We start from the raw sequence: 14979 nt of genomic DNA on the forward strand, positions 1-14979 counted from the left end.
TCTTTCACCTGCTACTGAAGAGTGGCCTTCGAGCTCTCTCTTCTCTCACACCATTTCACTGTTCAGTGGGAGATCTGCGTCAAAATCCGTGTGTCTGAGCTACGAGCCACCAGCTTGCGCCAAGTTAGCTCTAAGTGGCTGACTTGCGGCGCACGTGCTCCCACTCCGCCGTTCCCTTGCGCATGCTCAAATACTCCTTCCCATTAAACCCACTTCTTGTTTCAAAATCCTTAAGTCCATCATCAACCAGCAGCAGTCCTTCACAGGTGGCCCATCCAACAAAACCACCTGACACGACCTACTTTTCAAACTACCAGTTAGAAATTTTGAATAGAAAATGGGGCCATTCCCCTGCAAAAACCTTACCCGGGTCCTGATCAATATGCCTCATGTTCCCCAACTATCAGCCAGCTGGATGAAAAACCTGGCAAGTGCACACAACACTATAATCAAATCACCAACATGGCACCTGGACGAGGAGGTGGCACTGCCTCAGCTTTGCTCTCCCCACCAGCCAAATCCTGCCACAACGCTCACTCCTGGCCCTCCAGGAGGAGGCTGAGGCTTTGCTCTCTCAGGAAAATCACTCGTAGGCCATTCCAAAGAGAACGCTGTAATTTCGCACACCTGTAGACCCGACACTTGGATCTCTTTATAGATTGTAAAAGCAACGTGAAAAGCACGTTTTGAAAAGTAGGTGTTTGAAGACACGATGCTAGAAGTCTGCGGTGCTGAGGAAAGCACAGAGCGGGTTCTAAGCAAGACCACGCGCTCGGTGGTACAGGGAAAATAGCTGTTACTGATAACAGTCCTAAGTCTCCCCAACCACAAGCGCTTTCCTTTAAATGTTACCCTGGCTCCCTTGCATTCCTAAATTACGTAACTGGAAGCCTGTTTGCTCAGAGCTGCAGCCCAGAACCTGTGGGGCGGGGGGGGGGGGGGGGGGGGGTGCACGTGGATGTCCTCCAACACTGAGATGGCCAAGTCTGGCAATCACGTGGCTAGACATTGCGTCAACCTGACTGTGCACTAGCATCTCACATAGGCGACATCGAGTATGTTTTATGTGGTGTAAACAGAGACCCAACCAGGCCGACCAGAAGGAAGGAAAGGGGTTCATCCCGCTTGGGCTAAGCGAGGAAGAGCCGGGGGAGGGGCGGAAAGGCAGTTTCACCTTCCTTCTTGTCCTTACCCTGACAGCCCCTGCGTCCGCCAGACCCCGTGCAGCGCAGAGAGTACATTGCCGCTAGCGGTGCTGGAACCAGCCTGCGTAACAGGACAACAGACAGAGCCATTATCTTATGAAATTCCCCAACTGATCGTCAGATGCACAGCTCCCACCACCACCCTCTAGGACAGTCTGAAACAGTGGGGAGCTTCTCGGGAGTCAGGGCCCCCGGACCGCACTAGACCAGAAGCCCTTCCACTCAAGCCCACAGGTAAGCCTCCCAGGAAGCTCCTTTCCTAGGCTCTCGCAGTACTGAGCTGGATGCAGAGCTCACTGGATAATCCACCGACAGCTGTTGGACCGGAAGAAGACTGAGAACAACAGTAACTGCTCTGAGAAGAATGGGCCATAATCATAGAGCCGGTCCAGCTGTGAACTCACCCAAGTAGCTAATAAACACATTCAGTAAAGAGAACTGTGTTCAGTTTAAAACAGGACCGACCGATACTCTCAGGTTTGGCCTTGTCAACCTACATATTAGAATCTTGCATTCATCTTTCCACTTTTCCGTAAGGGTAGGACTTTCTTTTTTTCTATTGTTGTGCCCCAGATATGTTATGCACATCGCATTCCATGAGATCTTGGTCTAGCTTTTTCTGTATCATCTTTTCAACAAAAAAAAATTTTTAAATTTTTAAATATTTTATTTATTTATTCATGGCGGGGGGGTGGGCAGAGACACAGGCAGAGGGGGAAGCCGGCTCCCTGCGGGGAGCACAATGTGGGACTCGATCCTGGAACTTCCAAGATCACGCCCTGGGCCGAAGGCAGGCGTCAAACCACTGAGCCACCCAGGGATCCCCCGAAAAAAATTTTTTAAACCATTCTGACAACTGTCCTGATTCATCTGGCCTGAGTTCAGAGCCTCTAGCTTACCTGCTGCATAGCATGAAGCAAGTCAACTCTCTGGGCCTCAGGTCTGTCACCCGTAAAAACAGCCCCACTTGCTTACAGAATGTCTGAGGAGAATTTCATAAAGGTTAAAATGCTATACAGACACTGTATGACTACAGACAGTCTTATCAATGTGTCCATTTCACGAGTGGTCCAGGAGGCAGCATAAGGCTGCTATTACAGGGAAGTGTTACACTGCTTTTATTCACTTTATATACATAGGAGCCCTAGTGCTACCACGTACCAGCATCTGTTGTATCTACATTACGTTATTTTACACTTACCTTTGCCAACATGATTCTTGTTTTTGCCACATCCAGAGGTGTGGTGACTGCAGCTGCAAATCCACCTGTGCATATAAAAATACCCAACACATAAAGGAGGTATTGTTGTTTACTGTGTTACACGGTGTGGTCTTTTATTTTACAATTCCTCGCAACTCTGCCAAAATCCCTCCCTAATCATTACCCCCACTGGACAGATTTAAGAAGAGGATGCACACATGCAAAATCCACCTGCTGCATTGCTTTTGTAGTGATGGTAAACCACACATAAAAGAGATGACAGGATGATGCTTTATACACTCAGGTGAGGAAAAAAAAAAAGGGGGGGGGCATAATTTATCTTGCTCTTTTGTGGAGCAACAAACCTGTGTGTATACATGGTTGTGTGTCTATGTTTAGACACCCACTGTCAGTATGAGAAGCTCATTGCTCCCAGTGAGTCCTGGAGGCCCATGCCTTCTATGGACCACTGTTCTTTATCCCGACTCCAAAATAACTTTGTCTTTTCTGGGCTAAGACAAAATGGGCAAACAGAAATATGCATACTGCTATAAGGACTTTTGGTATTAATGACTAAATTCTCTGAGTTAAAAGAGTAAAAGCTTTCTTTTCAGATATATGCAGGCTTCAGATAACAGGCCAGGCCAGGGAGTGACATTTCTAGGCCCCACTCTGCACCCTCTTCCAGTTAGTCTTGATTCAACAGGCAAAATTCCTACAGCTTCCTCCCACCTTCTCTTCCATGGAATACCAAGACTGACAAACTGGTATTTTAAAAATCCACACATTTTAATACCCATATCTATGGACAGAGGAATTGGAGAACATTTTTTTTTAACAGAAATCACAGTATATGGTGTCTTTATTTGGTGTGATGCAAAGATGTATTTTAATCCCCAAGAGGCCTTAAGGAGATAGAAAGAATAAACCCAAAAGGGCTTTCTAAAGATTCAGCTTCCATGAGCTAGGCTGCACAGTTTTATAGGGGCAAATGATGCTTCAGAAATAACATCTCTGTCTCTGATTTTTGTGGCATGTGAAGGTCACTTGATCTCCACCAAATATCTTTCTACTAACATGTTGTAGAAATAAGATCCTCACACTGAACTCTGGTAACATGTATTATGACACTGACTTTTTGAAAGATGTACCCATTCATGCTTTTATGTTCCATTTTTTGATTACTCACAAAGGACACATACCGAGAGGCTAATGATGATCAGTTACATGAGTACTAGAGTCCCCTTTTGTTTTAGCTACTTTTGTGCTAAGAACATCTGAAACATTTTCCTTGGGATTCAAAACCTGCCTGAAATTCAGGTACTTATTCAACTTCAGGCAGCGAACCATATTATCCAAAACGCCCCACCCTAAATCTGATAGTATCCAACTCTGTTTCCCTCACTGGCTGCCAGGGTTTGCAGGCCCCATCCCGGAAGAACTCTTTCAGAGTCAGGGAGGCCAAGCCTGAAACCCCTACTCTACTCATTGCCTGGCCTTAGATACAATACTTACTTTGGAGGTAAAGCACCACAGGAGTCAGGTACTTCTGTAACTGCTACCCCATGCTACAGGTAGGGAAACTGAGGATCACTGAGGAAGGATACAGAACTCACAGAAAGAAGGTTTTACTTAGTGCAGAGCTGAGACTTGAACATTACTGACTCCAGAACATGAGCTCATGGTCACTGAGTGTGCTACGGGCCTCAGTTTTTTCACCTGTAAAAAGCAGTTAACAGTATGACACAGGGACTAAATGAGTCTGTGCCAAATGTCTAGGACACTGCCTCTTTTCTGCAACAGCAGAGAGAATGTGTGATTTTCCTTCATGGCTCTAGCCCAGCACACACAGCAGGCATTCAAAAATGCTTGCCAGGTGCCCTGGATAAGCATCTGTAGTTGTTACAAACCCGAAGTTTCAACTCGTCCTCTCAGAGAGAGGAGGAAGGGGAAGCTCAGAGCTAATACTTTGGGCCTCCTTTGTACCTGGCACGCTGGGACTGTACCAGGTGCTGTCAGTAATTACTGTATCTTGTTTGCACGGGGATTACTATTCTACTTTATAGACAACTTGCTCAGGGCCACACAGTATAGAGCTGGGACTCAAAACCACATGCATCTTAGCTCCAAAAGTAGTGCTCACTTATTACATGATGACTCTGATACATGATAAGACATTAAAATGTGTCTGATTGTTAAAACTCAGAAGTGCATACACCATTATCCTATTTGAAAATGCTCGCAAACTAACCTAGACCAACTCTGAAGCCTTAAAAGTTGGCGATGACATTACCTGTCCCCTGTCTGACCACTCGAGCTTTCCTAACTTACCTTCACTGCCTAGTGTTTGTCTTCTCATAAATGTGGGCACCAAGCATCAAACTTGTCTTGGCCATTAGCAAAAGTGCACCTTTCCCTTACTGTGGCTGCCTGCCAATATGCTCTTAGACACTGCTGTGTCCTACCAGGAATAGGAAGAAAAGGCAAAGGAAAAAACAAATATGCTTAAATAGGTCCTAATTTTACTATGATGGTAGCTGTATTTTATGAGTTATTAATAAATCAATTCTAATGTCTTCAAATATCAAGGACTGCTTTAATAGACAGCCTTCACAATGTTTTTTATGAGGTTGCAAAGAAAGGCCTGTGAGGATCACGTAATAAAATAATGGGTTACAGTGCGGAGGGGGTTGGGGACCTGTGCTTTTAAAAGTTAAAATGCAGTGATTTTCTACATCTCACTTAAGGGAACTGTAAACTGCTAGTAATAAATACAAGGAACATGCTACCCTATTAGACAGGAAATAATTATTTGGTGCAGCCAACTGTAGGCTGCCTGTGCGCTCACATCACACATGAAATAACTTTCTAGGGGCTCCACAAGAGTTAGGTGTTTACAGAATGTTAGGCCAACTGCTTTCAAAGACCAAGTTCAGGGGAAAATGGATGTTTACAATGAAATGACATCTCATGCATCCTTAGGGAACAAATGTAGGTTCTTCACCACTCCAAACAAAGAGCCACCTCCCTACAACAAGTCTGGAGCTGTCACCTCCCAGAAGCAGCTGTGAAAGTGGTGGGGATAGCAGTGGGCAGTGCTGACATGCAAGAACCTCCCTGGCCTCCCCTCTCCTGATGAGCCTCAGCAAGAATAGCATCTCCATGCACCTCCTATGCACAGTCTCCACACAAGTATACAGACACAGAGTGCTTCAACAACAACGAAAGTGTTTTTGTTTGTGATTCAAAGTTGTGTTAGGCCTTCTCATTTGTTACCCAGATAAATCCTTTACTCTGTTCTGGAATTTCTTTCTTGTTTTAAAGATTGATTGAGGACAGGATACACCTGCGCACGAGTGGAGGGGCAGAGGGAGAAAATATTTAAGCAGACTCCCCACTGAGTGCGGAGCCCAATGAGGGACTCAGTGCAGGGCTCCATCTCATGACTCATGAGATCATGACGTGAGCAGAAACCGAGAGCCAGACACTTAACCAACTGAGCCACCCAGGCGCCCCATATTCTAGAATTTCAAACCATGGGAATATCTCTCCCTCTCTGTCCCTCCGACCCTCTGTCTTTGGGTCCTGCTCCTTCTCTCTCAGAAAACGTAAGTAGATGTTAATTATGAGAAACTGACCAAAGAACCCTAGAATAGTACATATCACTATAGTAGCAAATGTCATAATTACTTAAGCTGAATTATGGCTTTATGTTTAAAAATTAACTTGAAGTGAGGAAGTTGGCAAAATCTTTTTTTTCCCCCTAGTTTAACCCCTGACCAGAAGCCAAGGGAATTTCTGAGCATGACAAGCCATCAACACCTCCAATCTCAGGGGACATTTTTGGATATTTGTGCCAAGTAGTTTATAAAACAAGCATGGGCACAGAAAAATGCCAGAGATAGCACAGAGCGTGGTTCATCCAGGATCATTTAACCAATTTAAAACTGGAAAAGTGCACAAGAATGAATAACCTGATTTCTGATAGAAGGCCAGTCTTATCACAGCCTTGGTGGCCAAGTGAGGCTGCAGGGTCTGAGCGTGTGGTGGGGAGGGACGTCAGGCCTGCGAAGAGTGGTCTGAGACAGCACGTCATTAGTCCTCTCTAGTGTGGTGGGCATACTGGCACCACAGACTCCCACAGTGCATCACTTTTTCACAAGCTGGAATATTTTTAAATGTTTATCTTTCACAAAGGTTTTTAAATAGTAACTGTATCCCTCAGGATCAACATACCAACTGAAATTTTAAAACAAGAGGGATATAAACAAAAATATACTTGTTTTGTCTTTTGCTATATATATGGGGATCTACCTTTAATGGATTTGTGCAGACGTAGACAAACTCCTTCACTTACCAGAACCTCAGCTGAACTGAATTGGAGGAGTTTTTCAGTCTGCATGATTATACGGAGTAAAACTCTATCAATATGTTATTTTCTCAATGCAACTGTCAATATGAATGTGAGACAGCTTTTCATGTTCTGGGTGTTGGCTGTTGCTATGGCAGTGGAAACATACCCCCATCGATCAGTTCCATTTCAGAGCTTACAAGGGCCAATACAAACATTATCCCCACCTATCCTTGCAGTGATCCCCGCTAAGGCAGCGGGGGCACATCTGTGTTACAGGTAAGGAAGAAGGCCCCAGTCTCCTTCCTTAGTTGGGGGCAGAGCTGAGACCTGACAACTCTTTGAGTCCAGCAAGCAGGCCCACACCAGGTACGTGGCTCTGGGCCAGCCCATTGCCTCCTCCACGATGCAGCTTCCATCAGCCACTGGGGCAGAGCGCTACCCAGCTGCACTTCTCAGATGAGCCTCCACTCTGAAAGGGCCTGGCCCCCCAGACCTACCGCCCAGTGGATGGCTGATAAAGTTTCTCTTCCTGTTCTTCTAATCTAAGCGCTTAGTGCTTATCACAAAGCATTATTTGGAAAAAGACTGTAGTGAATGCACATTTCCTTCATAGAAACAATGCTTGTAAGCAAAGCTTTGAATTAGCTACTTCAGGAACGGGACCAGAGAATATATACTTCTTGCTTCAACACATGGAAGTTTTATGGTATTGCTACATTTAAGATGTGCCCTTCCTTACCCAGGATGACTAAACTTCCATAATGCTCACTTTGTCTCTTGGAAGGACTCAAAAAAAAAAAAAAAAAAAAAAAAAAAATCACACATTTCTCTTAAGGACTGGGGAGCAAAGACTCTTGACCTCTGGAAAGTGAATCAAGACCACCTACTCATTTAACATAGCTAATGACTATGTGTCATGTGGAAACAATTACCTGTCATAATCAATCTGAGTGGGCTTTGTGTCTAGAGGCAAGATTCTTATTTTTGATTATCAATTCTGCAAGTCAAATGGGTCCAATTATTAATAAAGAATCCTATAAAATACATGTTTTTTGTTTTCCTAATCACTACAACAAAAAACCCAATCCAACAACCATTAAACAAATTGGAAAAAAACCAACCTTATTATTTTCTAATGAAGTGCACATCCTAAAACTACATATCTATTTACTGGCTACACATCTAAACTAGCAGTCTACAATTTCTGGCAAATCTCCACTTCGTTTTATTTCAACCATAATTCTAAATTACCTTTATTTGTAATGCAAAATGTACCTCTCTCTTAGGCCATTAAAACTATCACTTATTTAATTTTTTAAAGCACCTGAGTTCTTATTACAACCTCAATGGAAAATGCACACGATTTAGCAATGGATAACACAGTATTGCATATTGTCGCTTTGCTCTTGGTTTAATGTCTAGAAAATGCCCAGATGTTTAGATCTCCATATTTTCTCCACAGACCCGTTTTGCCTTCGGTAAGTTTGCTGAGCAGCCTCAGCTCTCCTGACACTAGTTAATCTGTGGGGCTGTCAAACATGTCACACGAACCGTGAATCATTGCCTTCTGCAGAAATCACTGAAACCCCCAAAGCACTGCTCAAGGCAGACAGCTGCACAGTTAGCCCTGCACCCACAGCAAGTCTCTTCCCAGAGAGGACTTTATAAATCATCTTTAAGATAATCCAAGGGCCTGAGTGAAGGCTTTAATAAAGATAAGAAGAAAAAAGAAAAATTTGTCAAAAACAAATTGGTTGTCTTTCAAGCAGACACCTTTTTAGCAGTTTTTTTTTCCCCTAAGACACTCTTTTCTCAAACAACTAATGGAACTCTCTTCATCTAAACAATCTGGAATTTCTAAAGAATGTTGTTTTTGCATAGTTAATATTTTCACATTTTTCTCCCCCCTTTGGTCTTTCCCAGTATAATATAATCCTTTGCACCTGCAAAAGCTCCACAGACTGCTGACTGCCAACAATCCACCACATGATCCTGCCTCCAGGACCAGAGGGCCTGTGTTAAAGGAGAAAGAAAAATATAAGTTATTAAATATTTGAATTTATCGGAACCTCCTGTGGGTTAGCTCTGGGGATGGGAACTTAAGTGAGAAGCTATTTTGGTGACATTCCTCACTGATGACATAAGTGATTTTCCCAAGGACTTAACTGCATTCTAAAATAAGTCAAAGAAACAAGAGTGACAGCCACATTCAAGTGCTCAAAGGAAACAATTTTCAGGAAATATGTATGATATACACACACTGGTGTGTATGTGTACAAATAAAAATAAAGATACATCTCTAAGACAATGTAACATTTCAAGTATTTCCCATTTAATTCTAAACATACAATAATTTGCAAATTAGTCCAGAGCAGGGTCTGCCACAGTCCTTAGTTCTTTTTTCAATCTTTATTCATACTGCACATGTCTGGAAGATGCTAATTCTGTTACTTAAGTATGGGTTTAAAATCTGTCAAAACATTTTTTGCACTGGTCAATGACAGAGGTTGAGGATTATACCAATAAATACCCATCAAGTTTCACACTAGACAAGAAGGTGGCAGAGACATGGTACTTTGCTCTCAAAGAGCTGGTGACCCAGTAGAAGACAAGAGGCAGGACTCGTCTCTGAGTCAGACCCTGGTCTAGTCTCTGAACACATGTTAACACCAAGTCCTCACAAAACCCTAAGAGTTGGGCCCTGTTATTATCCATCTTTTATCCAGGCTTTCTAACAGCAGAGCTTGCACTGTGTTTTTTGTTTTGTTTTAGGTTTATTGAGGTATAAGAATGTGTCCAACTGTATCCAATAAACTACACATATTTAAAGTTTGCAACTTGTTAAGTTTTGACACACGCACAAAAAATCATTGCCATCGTTAATATAGTGAACAAATCCATCAACCCAAAAAGGCTTCTCTCTGTCCTTCCTCCTCTTCCTGCCCCTTCCTTGCCACCCCCTAACTAATCTGATCTGTCACTCTAGATTAGTTTGCTTTTTCCAGAATTTTATGTAAAAGTAATTAGACATTCATTTTTTTGTCTTTCATTTTTTTTAACCTGGGTTCTTTCCTTCAGAATTTTTGTAAGATTCATCCATGTTGCTGTCTGTATCAACACTTCATACCTGTTTAATTGTTGAGCAATATTCCATTGTGTAGATATATCATTATTTGTTTAGGTTTCTGCCTACTGAAGCATATTTGGGATTTTTCCAGTTGTTAGCTGTTACCAACAAACCTGTTATAAACATACATACACACACACACACACATACACACACATATATATTTTTATATATTTTATATGGACACATGCCTTCACTTCTCTTGGGGAAATATTTAGGAGATCTCATGGTAAGAATATGTTTAACTTGTTATAAGAAACTACAAAATCATTTTCCAAATTGGTTGTACCACTTTACATCCTGACCAGTTCGTTTCTCCACATCCTTTCAACAATCCCAGTATTATTGGGATTTTTAAATTTTAACCATTCATAAAAAGTGTGCAGTAGTATGCCACTGTGGTTTTAATTCATATTTTCCTAATGACTGATGTTGAGTTTCTTTTCACATACGTTTATATGCCATCCCTATATCATCATCTTTTTTTTTTTTAAGTAGGCTCCACACCCACACCCAGCATAGAGCCTCAGTGTAGGGTTTGAACTCACAACCTTGAGGATCAAGACCTGAGCCAAGATCAAGAGTTAGATGCCTAACCAACTAAGCTACCCAGATGCCCCTCCCTATATCTTCTTTAGTGAAGTGTCTGTTCAAATGTTTTGCACATTTCTATTGAATTGGTTTTTTTAGTTACTGAGTTTTGAGAGTTCTTTATATATTCTAGATACAAGTCATTAGCAAATATTTTCTCCTAGACCATAATTTGTCTTCTCATTCTCTTAATGGTATCTATCAAAGGACAGAAATATTTTATTTTGATGAAGTTCAAATTATCCTTTTATGGATCTCACTCTGGTGGCACATAGAAGAAATCCCTAACTCAGACCTTAATTCACCTGTGTTTTCTTCTAGAAATGCTTTTTAGGTTTTATATTTAGATTTACCATTTATTTTGAGTTTGTTTTTATGTATGCTGCAAAGTACGGATTGAGGTTCTTTGTTCTGTTTTTACATATGAAAAGTTCATTGTTCCAGCAAATGGAAAAGACTATCCTTTCTCCAATGAACTGATTTCTCACTTTTGTCAAAAATCAGTTGTCCATATATGTATTGATCTGTTTCTAGACTCTATTCTGCTCCAATCTATAGATCTATCTTGACACCAATTGGAGACTACCTACCACAGCTGTACAGTAAATCCCTGAAATCATGAAACATTCTCCAACTTTGTTCTTTTTCAAAATTTTTCTTATTATTCTAGGTTCTTTGCATTTCCACAGAATTTGAGAATCAGTTTATCAATTTCTACAAAATAGAATGATAGATCATTCTGGAGAATGGAAGTACTGGCAATACTGAGTTTTCCAACCAATAAATACAGTATATCTCTCCATTTGCTGAAGCCTCCATTATTTTCTCTCAAAATTATTTTGTAGCTTTCAGTATATAGGTCTTACACTTGAATTTTCAGATTTGTCCCTCAGTATTTCCTATTTTGATGTTATTGTGAATGGCACTGCCTTAACTTCAAATTCTGATTGGTTGTTGCTAATATGTAGAAACAGAATTGACTTTTATATATTGATTTTGTATATTGCAAACTTACTAAATTTATCAGCTCTAGTAGCTTCTCTGTATTTTATATCACATTGGTAAATAAACATAAGTTCATTTCTTCCTTTCTAATATGGATTACTGCCTTTTGTTCTTCTTGCCTTACTGCACTGGTAGGACCTTTAACATAATGGTATGCATGGCAAAGCTGATGACAAATATTATAAAAAAAGACTTCTTGAATATATTTATTAAAATTGTTAGGATAATATAATTACCAACTCATGGTGGCATGACATTTTTAGAGACGATCAAACATAGCACAACTGAAAGAAGAACAGCAAACTTAGTACTAATTTCCTATTCTCAATACTTCCCCACTGCAGTTATATCTGGAAGACTGAGGTTGCTAGAGAAATGAGAATGGTGCCATATAAATACATATATGGCCCTATTTTGTCAACTTCAATAACTTTTGTGTGTGATTTACTGCCTTTTTTCTTTTTACCTCTTGATCTCTTTCATTCATTACTCCTCTACCCCTACTTCCTGGCAACTACCTAAGTGTTCTCTGTACCTATGAACAGTTTTTTTTTGTTTTTTTTTTTTTTTTTTAGACTTCACATAAAAGAGAGACCATACAGTATTTGTCTTTCTCAGATTTATTTCACTTAGCGTAATGCCCTTGAGGTCCATCCATGTTGTCATGAATGGCAAAATTTCAGATTTTATGGCTGAATACTATTCCAGTGTGTGTGTGTGTGTGTGTGTGTGTGTGCGTGCGCGCACGTGTACACACACAATTTCCTTATCCATTCATCCATCGATGCACAATTGTTTCCATGTCTTTACTATTGTTAAATAACACTGCAATGAACATAGGGATACAGGTATCTTTTCAAGTTAGTATTTTTACTTCCTTCAGATAAGTACCCAGAAGTGGGACTGCCAGATGATATGATAGTTCTGTTTTCAATTTTTTGAGAAATCTCCACACAATTTTCGATAGTGGACACACCAATTTACATTCTCACCAACTTCCTTTTCTCCAAATCCCCATCAATAATACTTGTTATTTCTTGTCTTTTTGAGAACAGCCATTATGACAGGTAGAAGGTGATATCTCATTGTGGTTCTGAATTGCATTTCCCTGATGATCAGTGATGTTGAATATCTTTTCATGTACCTGTTGGTCTTCTGTATGTCTTCTTTGGAAAAATGTCTATTCAGATCTTTTGCCCATTTTTAAATCAGATTGTTTGCTGTTCTGTATGAATTCTTTGTTATTTTGGATATTAGGCCCTTATCTGATATATGATATGCAATTATCTTCTCCCATTCTGTAGGTGGCCTTTTCATTTTGTTGATGATTTCCTTTGCTGTGCAGAAGCTTTGTAGTTTGATGTAGTCCCATTTGTTTATGTCTGATTTTATTGCTTTTGCTTCTGGTGCCAGATTTTTAAAAATATTCTTATGTTTTCTTCTAGGAGTCTTATGGTTTCAGGTCTTGTGTTTAAGTCGTTAATCCATTTTGAGTTGGTTTTTGTGTATGATGTAAGATATTGGTCCAGTTTCATTCTTTTGCATGTGGCTGTCCAGTTTTCTCAGCACCATTTACTGATGAGACTGTCCTTTCCCCCACTGAATATTCTCGGCTCCTTTGTCATCAATTAATTAACTGTATATGTGTGGATTTATTTCTAAACTCTTTTCTGTTCCACTGTCTATATATCTGTTTTTATGCCAATACTCTATTGTTCTAATTATGATAGCTTTGCAATTTAGTCTGAAATCAGCAAACAGCTTTAAGTCAGACACCTAACCAAGCAAATTAGATATATAACAATATGTGTTATCTGAGGGCTCCCAACATTCCCTTCCACCTAAATGATAAGCATGATTACTTAAAAAGTGCATTTATTAAATTCACTAGACTAAGAGTGCAGCTGCCAAACAGATTTTTGTAAACATCATATGAAAGGAGAGAAGCTAAAAAAAGATTTACTACACACAGCTTTCTGAAGATAGTCTTGCCATTGAGTGTAGTACTTTGTATCTTTTCAGTGAACTTAGTATTTGCAAATATCTCTGTGCTTTTGCAGAAAGCATGATCTTCTCCAGAGCTCATACCAGCACTGGCAACAGCTTAAGAAACCAAACAGGAGAACATCTTTTTTTACTTTTGAGGTGGAAAAATGTGTATTTTATCAGGCTAAGGCCAATTCTAATACCATTACTTACTTTGCTGAATTTTTAGAAAAGGAATATGAAACCTGAACTGGACTTTAGTGCAAAGTCCTTCACTGAAGTCCATCTTCCATTAATCTACAGATATTTTCGAGTGCTCCACAGAGCAGAAATTTACTCAAAGCAGACTTACAAAACTAATGATAATGCTGTTTATAAGCAATAATAAAGAATAACAAGATGTAAAAAAAAAAAAAGAATAACAAGATGTGAATTACATGTCATACAGGAGGGGGAAAAATCAAAGACGTTATGTAATTCATCAATTCAATATTTACTGAGTACTGTACTGGATATCAGGCACTTTTTTCCAAAGGGAAAAAGAAGAGCAGCCATTCCTTGGTCTAATATTTGGCAGGAGTACAGTATGGGTAGAGAAGGTTTATAACATAGAGAAGAGAGGTGATAAAGGTTTCACAGAAGTGCCTGCTCTAATCTAGGAAGTAAAAAAACTGGTTTGGGGGATACCTAATCAAAACAGACTCAAATGGCTGAAGACAGTTTAAAAATAAAATCTCCATAGATTAGTATAACTTTCCACTATTACCTGGCCTGAATAGTTTAGTCTAAGAACATTTAAAGAAATCATTTTGTATTTGAAAAGAAATCTCCAGAACCAAAAGGTTTAGAATCAAGTGAGAAACATCAGTAGCAAACACACAGTATGATAGAACTAACATAACGGCAACCACAATAAACAATTCTGTAGAATTTACTTGTATTTCAGGTACTAAACACTTCACATACATTCATTCATATCATCCTACCTACAATCTTCTGAGGTATGTATCATTTTATCTTCATTTTATAGGCAGGGAAGTTGAGGCTCAGAGAAGTTAAGCAACTTGCCCAGTTTAAATGGGTAGTTAGCAGAACTGGAAAGTGTATGAGACAATCTGGTACAAAGTATTAAAACATGTAGACTTGGATCTACAGGTTATAGCTGTCTGGACAGCAAAGACAATGATATTTGTAAGACATTTTACTTACACATATAGCCTGTAATTTCCTCTGGAATGATATTAAGATATCCAAGTGAATGAATAAACGATGTCACTGCCTCAAACAACTTATTTTAAGTGATATGACTGTAATGGTTTTTTCAAACGAGTAATTGTCTAAATAAAAAATTTTGGAAATATAAAGAGACCAAGCTAAAAAGATAAATGTTATTTGCAAATATTTCGCTTGGGAGCTACTTTAAAATTCATTAAACACCACTACCAATAACAAGAACGTGATTGGTAAAAAAGTACTGTATGTGAATTATGAAAGTATTGTGAAATGACAG

The 14979-nt window shown here is 39.9% G+C and overlaps 1 protein-coding gene across 35 annotated transcripts in view; it reads right to left on the reverse strand.

Moving 5' to 3' along the window:
* The window catches only part of SLC25A26 (solute carrier family 25 member 26), a 193777-nt gene that overhangs the window by 4981 nt on the left and 173817 nt on the right, over positions 1 to 14979 (reverse strand). For 20 of the 35 annotated variants that reach the window (XM_049097911.1, XM_025456508.3, XM_049097909.1 and 17 more), the window contains 4 exons: positions 8704 to 8773; positions 2407 to 2471; positions 2105 to 2187; positions 1193 to 1266 (listed from right to left, as the gene is read on the reverse strand). In XM_049097911.1, the coding sequence (XP_048953868.1) occupies positions 1193 to 1266; positions 2105 to 2187; positions 2407 to 2471; positions 8704 to 8773 (292 nt within the window). The remainder of the gene's footprint in view (positions 1 to 1192; positions 1267 to 2104; positions 2188 to 2406; positions 2472 to 8703; positions 8774 to 14979) is intronic. The other 15 variants (XR_004807612.2, XM_049097920.1, XM_049097916.1 and 12 more) reach the window with 3 other exon arrangements.

This window comes from Canis lupus, chromosome 20 (genome assembly GCF_003254725.2).
Source record: "Canis lupus dingo isolate Sandy chromosome 20, ASM325472v2, whole genome shotgun sequence".
In the NCBI taxonomy this organism is placed as follows: domain Eukaryota; kingdom Metazoa; phylum Chordata; class Mammalia; order Carnivora; family Canidae; genus Canis; species Canis lupus.